This window comes from Adiantum capillus-veneris, chromosome 23, assembly GCF_014529385.1.
Source record: "Adiantum capillus-veneris isolate H3 chromosome 23, ASM1452938v2, whole genome shotgun sequence".
NCBI lineage: Eukaryota > Viridiplantae > Streptophyta > Polypodiopsida > Polypodiales > Pteridaceae > Adiantum > Adiantum capillus-veneris.
The window spans coordinates 149365433-149375623 of NC_140953.1; the positions used below are offsets into that span (position 1 = coordinate 149365433).

Consider the following 10191-nt stretch of genomic DNA (forward strand, 5'->3'; position numbering starts at 1 on the left):
GTAAGCTCCTCCAATGGAAACTCCGATAGTAGCACCTTCTTGTAAGACTTGGGGGTTGTGTGTACACTAGAGAGGGGTGAGCTACACTTATATAGGCATCCCCCTCAAGGAGGGTCAACTTGACTTGCTAAAATTGGAAATGGAGAGTCTACACACACACACACACACACACACACACACACACACACACCTCCAAGTGCCATGCTAGGCGTGGGAGTTTCCCTAGTGAGGTGTCCTCACTTGCCCATCTCACTTGCCTATACTCTTTCTCTCTCTCTCTCTCTCTCTCTCTCTCTCTCTCTCTCTCTCTCTCTCTCACACACACACACACACACACACACACACACACACACACACACACACACACACACTTGAAAAATCGAATTCCATAAGGGGAGGTGGTGCTAGGGTTTTACTATATTGAGGGGGTGTGATGTCCTAAGCCCATGCTCCATTGCCCATAGTAGGCCACACCTCACTCTTGACCCATTTGCTACCTTATCTAGGCCATGCTACATTCTCCATGCCTGTCCTAACACTTGTCACAAGACTAGCTATGCTTATGACCCATGGCCATACATGATGGGCACATGACCATGCATACCCATGACCATGCATGTACATCCACATCCATGCCATACACACCTTAGAAAATGCTAACCTTAGGCTAGCTAGACTTATACTAACCCAATTTCAATTCTGAAACTTGCTAACTCGAGACAGACTTGCATGTAACAGATATGACTACCTGCCATAAATAGCAGCCTTCAACGTCTGGACCCTATTTTTAAGTAAACCTGGGTCAATGCACAATTTCACGAGCCGGTCAATCCTAGACCATACGGGGATCAAAAACTTTCTATTTTTAGAAAATTTTCACAAAAATTGAATTTGTCCAAAATTAAAAGTTCTACAAGGATCCCAACACAAAAATGACATCTGATCACTAAAACCTACTAAAAATAGCATCTCATTCCAAACTGATATTTAGGCTTAAAAGTTTACATAGGTAACCCTCTTCTAGGGCAGGTAGAGACCTTACATCGTATATATTGGTCACTCTCCTCTTTCTAGCACACCCTTGCGGTGTGACAACCAGAGTGCTATTAGTCTTGCAAAAGACGATGTTCAACATAATAAGTCAAAGCATATTGTTTTCCATTATCATTATGTCAGGTATGAAGTACGCAAAGGCACCATAATGGTTGAACACTGTCCAAGTGACTAGATGATTGCAGACATTCTTACCAAAGGCCTTAGCGAGTCACATTTCATCCTCTTGCACTCGGAGCTTGGAGTTGCTTCATCCTCACTCTTTTTAGATTAGCTTCTATGCTATTATGATAGCTTTGTATATTGACATTATAATCATATAGGTACAATGCACTATGCACAATCCACACTTGCACACTGTGATCTTTGAGTCACTTGTATATTTGTACATAGATACACAATTCACTTTCACATCATCGTGACTGGTTCATATTTTCACATTGTATAGGGGCTTGGGTTTTTCCCTTCATTAGGGAAATTTTGGACTCTCAAATGGGCCCGATAAGGACTTTGACTTTCTCCCTCTTGTCTGAAATGGGCGCATGGTAATTTTTTAGCAAATGAAATAAAAACTTATCGGACCTTTTGGATTTAGAATGTACTCACCAAGATCTATCCATTGATATATAGCATGCCATCAGATTCCTTATATTTTAGAAGATTCCCTTTTTTTATGTGACAACTCCGTCCTATAAGTGGAATCTCTCCCCACATTTGAGCTTCAGTGGGGAGGCCATAACTTCTACAAATCAGCTCCAAAGTTGTCGAAGTTTGAGGATTTACAACCTACTTTCTAAGATCTTTCCAATGATATGATGGTTGATAGGGTTTTGATGAAGCATTTATGTACTTCAACAGGTCGCCCACTTTGGACAAGAGAGGCAAAGTCAAATCTCCTTATAGGGCCCCTTTGAGAGTCCAAATTTTTCCTAATAGAACTCCCCAAGGTTTTTTTCATTGGTTATTGAATAAACAAAAACATAGCGTGGTGTTTTTTGCCGTCTCCTGCTCTCGCTCTCTCTCTTTCTCTCGTTCTTTGCAGCTGCGTCCATCTCCAAGCTCGCCATGACTCCTCTCAGACGACACCCTCCATAGCCCTCTTTCCAACACTCCTCGGGTGACCCACCCAAGGAGGAGGATGCACTTGAGTGTCCAAGGGCAAGAGTCCTAACAACATGAACACTAGGTGAGCACAAGGTGTCCCTCATCCCCCCCCCCTCCCCCCCCTTCTCTCCATCTCCCCATTCTAGACTACGACCCTATGTATCGCCCCCCTCCCCCTCTTCTAGAGACATTTATGAAGCCCCCTAGGATTTTGAGATAGATATCCGAACTTCGAGCTGGCATGGTTGCCCACCTCCAACAGGTCACCCGGTTATTGGAAATGAAAATGTTTGATCATTTCAAAAGGTTATTAGTGTAGGCCAATTGCAGGGACCTTGAACTTGAGACTAGCTCTATGTGAGAGACCCTCTCTAAGCAGGTCGCCTGCATGTGATTCTTGAAGCTGGAGAGTTCAAACCACTTTATGATTAAACTCCAGGTAGTGTGAACAACAATGCTCGTCATCGGCTGGGCAGGTCATCGCGACTGCCTGCACGTAGTGAGGCAGTCCGATATTTAACTATTGAACCTCAAAAACCCTACACCATCACGCCAACTTGTGAAGGATCAACAATGGCCAACATCCATGATGCATAAGCTCGAAGAGAGGCTGCCCGCCACAAGGAGGAGCATCGGCCAGCTGGCGCCCATCCCATGCATGTACATACGTCCAAGGCCATTGTCTGTTGTTATAATAAAGTCCCATGCATGCAGTTATGTCGAAGGAGAGACGCCTCATTTGATCTACCCCTTCTATCACAAAGCCAAAAAGACAAGAAAATCCAGTCTTTCTCATACCTCCTCCGCCCATGCCACCTATAGAGATACTCTCTTTTTCCATCGGCATAGACAACTCCCTTGTTGTAGGTCGGCAAACAACAAAAGATAGCAGCTTTACAATGTACGTCGTCATGTGTTGTGACTAATTGCCTTTGTGATAGCGACTGCTCAAGGGTAGTCAAAATCATGTCAAAGCCTGTCAATCCATGCAGATAGTCACCATGAAGACCTATTTATCCGACAATTGATGAGGATAATATCCAAAGGGAGTTGCTTGTTATTTGGTCTAGCAAGGTGACTCCAAGACATTAATTTCATAATCGCTTACCAATTGAAAGTGTATTGCAGTCATGCACACCTGCATGGCCATTAGAGCAGCCCATGGTCCTTGACTGTGCTCCTTAGAGTTGTAATGAATGCAAGTGTTGTTAAAGGATAGTAAGACTCAAACGCCATAGGTGAGCCACGATATTAAGCTGAGACACATTTTTCTTGAACACTATTTGTTGGGACTCTCATGCTCCCAAATCGACCCAGCCCATAAACCATGCATGATGGCACCAATACACTAGCCCCATTTGGGTTGCGTTTCAAAACGCAATGTGGCAGGGCCTGGTGAGGAACAATCATCCAGTATCTAGCAACACAACTGATCATTTTGGTAGCTAGTAACTCCCTACTCAATTCCTGCAATGACATGAGCAGACAACCTCCCAATTAAGGCATTGATCTCCTACTCAACCTCATTGTTTTCAGTCAAAAGATTTAGGAAGCTCCTTCACTATTAAACCCCATCAAGTTGCTGACAATCCACTCTTACATGCTTCTCACAGGAGCCTTTGACCTACTAGTACTGCTATTTGAAACTCTCTCTCTCTCTCTCTCTCTCTCTCTCTCTCTCTCTCTCTCATATAATTTAATATCTAACTTTACCAAATGATTTTCTCATATTAAACTGATCATTTAATATGGTAAGATAAAAGGGGAACAAGAGTTAGGATATAGATATGGTTGCATCTCAATAGGGATCCAAAATGAGGTAGTCTATCAAAGAGAAACGTGCATCTAATGGAGCATAAAAGACCTTAGGGTTATCTTCATTAAAGACCTCCAAAAGTTAGTGTTAAAAAATCCTTTGACCTTACGCAAGCTAGGGCTTATAACCCCCGGGGAGGTCACCTAATAAAAAGGTAACCTATCACGTGAGTTCAACAGAAGGGTATTTAAAGTTCTTGAAACTTACATATATATATATAAAGAAGTGCATTATTTTTTCAAATTTGAAAAAAACTTATAGATTTTAAAAGAAAAGGGTACATTGTATTCTTAACAAAATTCACAGATAAGGGGTTTTACAAACATGTCTTGAACGCACGTGATATGGTAGTTTTACACATAGTGAACCCCCCGAGTTATAACCTCGAGCTGGGAATCCTACCCAAGCATGAGGTGCTAAGATGCTTAAAGTGGTTGTGGGAACCTTGTCCAAAGCTTGAGGTGATTTTTATGCTTAAATGACTAAGGTTTTTAAAATGTTAAATTCAAAGATAGATTCTCAAGAGGCATGAAAGTTTCCATGCTTGATTGACTAAGGCTTGAAGTATTCAATTCAAAACAAATGACTTAAGAAGCATAAAAGACACATGCTTGCTTGATTGAGTAAGTCCTTGAAGTATTCAATTCAATCAATTTAATGACTTTATAAGCATTAGGCAAAATTTGGACTCACAAAGGGGCCCTTTAAGGAGTTTGACTTTACCTCTTTCTACCGAAACAGACGCATGGATAAATTTTTGCAAACAAACTCCAAAGTTGGCGGAGGTTTGACAATTATAATGTCCTCTTCAAGCTCTATCTACTGATATATAGCACGCCATGAGACTCCTCATGTTTTAGAAGATTCTTTTTTTGATTCACTTAGATTCCGACAGAGTAGTCACATCATAGGTGAATCAAAAAAAGAATCTTCTAAAATATGAGGAATCTCATGGCGTGCTATATATCAGCAGATAGAGCTTGAAGAGGACATTCTAACTGTCAAATTTTCGCCAACTTTGGAGTTTGTTTGCAAAAATTTATCCATGCGTCCGTTTTGGTAGAGAGAGGTAAAGTCAAACTCCTTAAAGTGTCCCTTTGTGAGTCCAAATTTTGCCTAATGCATAAAAGACACATGTTTAAATGATCCTCCACATGTGGCCCTCATGATGTGCTTAAATGCTATTGGATAGGTTTTAAAGGGATCCAATGAGAATTTATATGCATAAAAATAAATAATTAAGTTCTTTCTCTCAAAGAGGAAAAAGAGGACACATGTCCAAATGAAATATTAAAGTAATACAAGAGAGAGAGAGAGAGAGAGAGAGTGCGAGAGATAGACAGAAAGAGAGTCTAGGAGGGCCTCTTTATTTGGCAGTTTAAGGGAGTCGAACCTTTAGTATTAAGAAAGCAACCAAAGGATGGGTTTTGAATTCAAAAAGGCAAAACGGCTAGTTTATTTGAATTCAAGTTTTCCCCCAAAAATGAAACTTAAAATCTAGCGGGTAAAAGTATATCATGTAGCATACCTATGGAAAGATCTCGGCGTGTAGATTCAAATCTATAATCTCCGCTCAAGCTGGAGATCATCTGTAGGAGTTATGGAAGGCCAAAAATCATAGAGTTATCCACCCCCTTTTGGGAAAGAAAAGTGCATCCTTTGATCATCCTTACACCTCTCTTACACACCCACCATTCTTGCACACATCTATTCGTCAAAGTATTAATCACCTCCATAATCTCATGGCAATTAAAGAGGCCCTCCTAGAGCCCATCCTCTTCCTAATGACTATGCCCATCATCGTGTTCGTGGTGGATCATGGATCTTGTGTACCTAATACTCCTTTGTGAAACAAATCATTATAGAGATCGCCTTTCCAAATTTGAAATTTGCATTCGGAGAAAAATTTTCAATGTCCTTGACAAACAATTACATTATAATAAAGATGCACAACTAAGAAAATCAAATCAAACTTTTAAAGCTCAACTTCACTATTAAAGGCCAAACTTTAATGAGTTCATTATCTTGTAAACTTGTATTTTGAAAAGAATTTCAATGCTCCTCCTGCAGTATTCTAGTTAGAGAAGAGGCTTGGATGTGGGGACACTGCGAGTGTCTACCTTGTAAATTGAACAAAAGTTACGTGGTTACAACTACACATAGAAAGAGAGATTCTCTCGTCTTTGGATCATCCCTTTTTTCTTTATTTTATAAACACTTTAATACAGAGAAGTTCTCTTGTTTGGTGATGGAGTCCTCTCTCTCTCTCTCTCTCTCTCTCTCTCTCTCTCTCTCTCTCTCTCTCTCTCTCTCTCTCTCTCTCTCTCTCTCTCGTGTTCGAGACTCGTGAGATATATATTTTAGGACTCTTGGATTGTTCTGACATTAAAAGTTCTCTCCTCTTACTCTTCTGAATCTCTCTCTCTCTCTCTCTCTCTCTCTCTCTCTCTCTCTCTCTCTCTCTCTCTCTCTCTCTCTCTCTCTCTCTCCTTGATAGATTATTGAGGTGTCCCCATAACTTTCACCAGATAATTTTACATAACTTTGACGAATTTCACACACATTCTTGAAATTTTGACCATGTGGTTAGCAACCCAATAGTAGATAATGGATGAATGACCTTGTATTCCATTTTCGTTTAAGCAGAAAGAAGACTAGCTCAACCCATAGATTGAATGCACATAACCAATCCCCAACCTCTCATCCCTAATCACTCCTCTCAACTTGATCAATTTCCTTAAGTCTATGCAGGAAGGAATTCATGAAAGCTTATGCCATCCCAGCCACCCTTGAAAGTGACTTCTTCCATTCCCATAATTTCATTTATTTCTAAATCTAATTACACTCTTCAAAGTTGTATTTTGTCTATTACTTCCCATGTTGCCACAAACATCCTTCTGTTTGGCCCACTGGACGCACACAAACACAAGCACATGCCTTTCTATAACCAACCTTTGCCATCCTCAGTCACACTACACACACATCAAGGCTTGTTCCGCCTTTCTTAAAAATAGCCTCCCTATTTGGGAACTCCTCGTCCACTGTAACCTTGTGCCATTATAAAACCATTAGAGTGGCAGGCGAACGTGAAGCAAAGATTCAATTTTCAACGTGTTCCACTTGCGTACACTCGATCTTGATCGTCATCTAAATTTATTAATTAGACCCACACTAACTTTCTCACAGTTCATCAATGCAAGTTATGTATTTTTTTTTAAATGTACGTTGTGCATATTTCATTTATTCCTAAAATTTTAATGTCATTCCTGAATCCCGAATCGTATCAACCATTACATTCCCGACTAACTTCTATAGCTAGGGCCACCAAGCAAGACTAGTTTTTGAGGTTCGATTATGCTGTTATCTAGAGTCTACGCAAAAGCAAGTCTGATGTGCATAAAGAAAGCACGTGCTTTTCAGTGAAAGATGCAAGTTATGTATTATTTTTTTTAATTGTACTTTGTGCATATTTCATTTATTCCTAAAAGTTAATGTCATTCGAGAATCCCGAATCGTATCAACCATTACATTCCCGACTAACTTCTATAGCCAGGCCCACCAAGCAAGACTAGTTTTTAGATTTTAGGTTCGATTATACGAAAAAGCAAGTCCGATGTACATAAATAAAGCACGTGCTTTTCAGCGAATCCGCTGAAAAGCACGTGCTTTATTTATATTTGATTGAGCCTCGTGGATCCACGAGAGCACAAGAATTCGAATGGCAATCGGCGAAGGTAAGCAGGACGTAAGAAGAGAGGAGAAGCAGGTTATAATCCCTGGCCTGCCCACCGAGCTAGCCCTTCTCATACTGGTCAGAATTCCGCATGTAGGACAAGGGCAGGCACGTGCGGTGTGCCGCGCATGGAGAGATGCCATGGAGCCCTCGGCCATGAGCCAGCTTCGGAGGAGCCTGGATATCCTGGAGCCGTGGCTCGTCTATGTCGACTCCTTTTCAATCCAGGAGTGCAGATGGAGCTTTGCCAACCCTGCTTGTGGCCTCCGATTCTACGCCACACCTCCTCTGTGCCCATCAGAATTTTCCTATAGGAGGACCAGAACCCCTCCGTTGGATGTCATCGCTGTCGGTAGCCGACTCGTGCTACCGCCTACACTTCGTGTCTCCGGATGGTGGTCGTATAACGATCTAGATGACTCATACGATCTAGTAAATCCCTCTCTCTTTATTCGAACCAGGCTATCGCTGTCGCAATGGCAATCTACCAGACGAGGATTCTGGTTCGACGCCTTGTACATGCACAGGGACTGGCAAACTTTGCCCAGGGTACCGGCCAACCTGATGTTGCAGCAACCAAAAGCTTATGTACAGAATCCCTTCATATGCAGCTTTGCATCAGCAACACTTGATGGCTATGTATATGTGGCAGGAGGGTATGTATCCATTAAAAGAGAAGGTGGAATCTCATGCTTCAAAAGTGTCAGACGACTTAAGTTGGCTGACTTTGATAACCCATCACCGAAGGCATGGGAACACATTACAAACATGCACCAGCGCCGGGGCGGTGCAGTAGGATTCGTGCTGAATGGCTCCTTTTGTGTAGTGGGTGGATTTGCAACATCAAGAGATGGAAGGACGGTGCGTAACGTGAACTCTGGAGAGATGTGGGACCCGACAAGCAAAGAGTGGACACTGGTTTCAGAGCTATGGCCAGCTCATATCTTCGGTGCAGCCTCCAATGATTATGTGAAACCTAAAGTGGCTGTGGTAAATGGGCAGTTGTATGCACTTCGGCATGAGGAAATATTGTGCTATGAGGCTGGAACGAAGTCTTGGATGTCCTTGGGATGTATTCCAATAAAACGTCTGGTCGGACGACAAGACTTATCACAGTGCAAAAATCTTATGGCAGCTGGTGATGAGCTTTGGGTGGTTCACTACCACAAGCCTCGAGGAGCCACGCCATTTCGCGTTACCACACCGATGCGCACAATCATCTTCACTGCTTCTGTGAATAAGCAAAACTCTACTAGCGCGACTTCTCTTTGTTGGAAAGTCCTTCCTAATTTCCATGTCGACGGGGATAATGTGGAATTCCTGAACTTTGTTATCCGTATATAAATCTTAGAATCACTCGTATTGGTAAAAAGCTGTCGATTGATAAGGATCACTCAAAATAGTTGAAATTTGTATATGATTATCATCGACAACATTCTCAAAAATTCAAGATACCAATTGATCACATTTGTAATTGACGTGGTAACTCTTATATTTCAACAATGAGCTTTGATATTTTAGAAAATATAATCACGGGGTGTGTGTGTGTCTATATATGTGGAAAGCTATCTGGTTCAACCTTTGACTTGCATAAAGGCATACAAAGATAATATCTAGGATACTAAAAGCTTATTTTCCACATAAACCTTTACAAGTAGAAGATGATTTTCAATCTTTGTGGAGGTGGTCTTGTTCTATTTGATATTTGTAAAAGCATGGATTATTAACTAGTTCCTTCACTTGCATTCATCATTTGATAATTCAAGTTAGATCTCCCTGGCTCCCATGAGGCCAATGACAATTTTACATCCCATGCCTAGATTCTCCACAAATCCAATAATACAAAAGTTTCCTAGGTCGTGGCTCTTGTTCCTTTGCCTTCTTTGCTTTGATCTTTGGGGAATAGACCAGCTATGAACCTATCCTTCTTCAAAAACATTGCACCATCCCTATGGTTAGCAATATTCCTCACCCATACAGCTCAAAGACATAGGAACTCTTGCTTGTAAGTATAATAGTCATCTAGGTTCTTTTGCTTGCTAGCATCAATACCTTGTCATGGATTTTAAGTGTTTGGAGGTTGAAGAAGTATCGCGTGGCTTGATATAAAACATGCCTATATCATTTTTTAAATTCCTCAAATAAAGAGGCAAACCAAGTGCTAGCTTCTTTCCTAAGAACTATCTAAAACATGCCTAAGCGCTCCTCATCACCTATACCACCCCTTTTATACAACAAACCATTTTAAAATTTTCTAGAAAAAGCTCAATACGCTTGCTAAACTCTCCAAAAAAGAGGAGATATCCCGACATTTGGCGTTGGGCCTCCATTGAAACAATTTCAAATTGAAAAAATATTTTTTAATAAAAAAAATTACACACACAATGTTTTGCTAGGTTGCAATTTGTTCTTAAATAAGATGGATACATGCACGTCAAAGGATGTGTGATAGTCAACAAGAGGTAGGATGACAGGGTTTTGTTAT

General features: G+C 41.1%; 1 protein-coding gene across 1 annotated transcript; it reads left to right on the forward strand.

Moving 5' to 3' along the window:
- The first annotated feature begins 7681 nt into the window (after positions 1-7681).
- LOC147428819 (F-box/kelch-repeat protein At2g44130-like) lies at positions 7682-9284 on the forward strand. The gene has a single exon (XM_086497106.1). It carries the CDS (start codon positions 7692-7694, stop codon positions 9048-9050), a length of 1359 nt encoding a protein of 452 aa, XP_086353232.1. The 5' UTR covers positions 7682-7691; the 3' UTR covers positions 9051-9284.
- Positions 9285-10191: the final 907 nt, after the last annotated feature.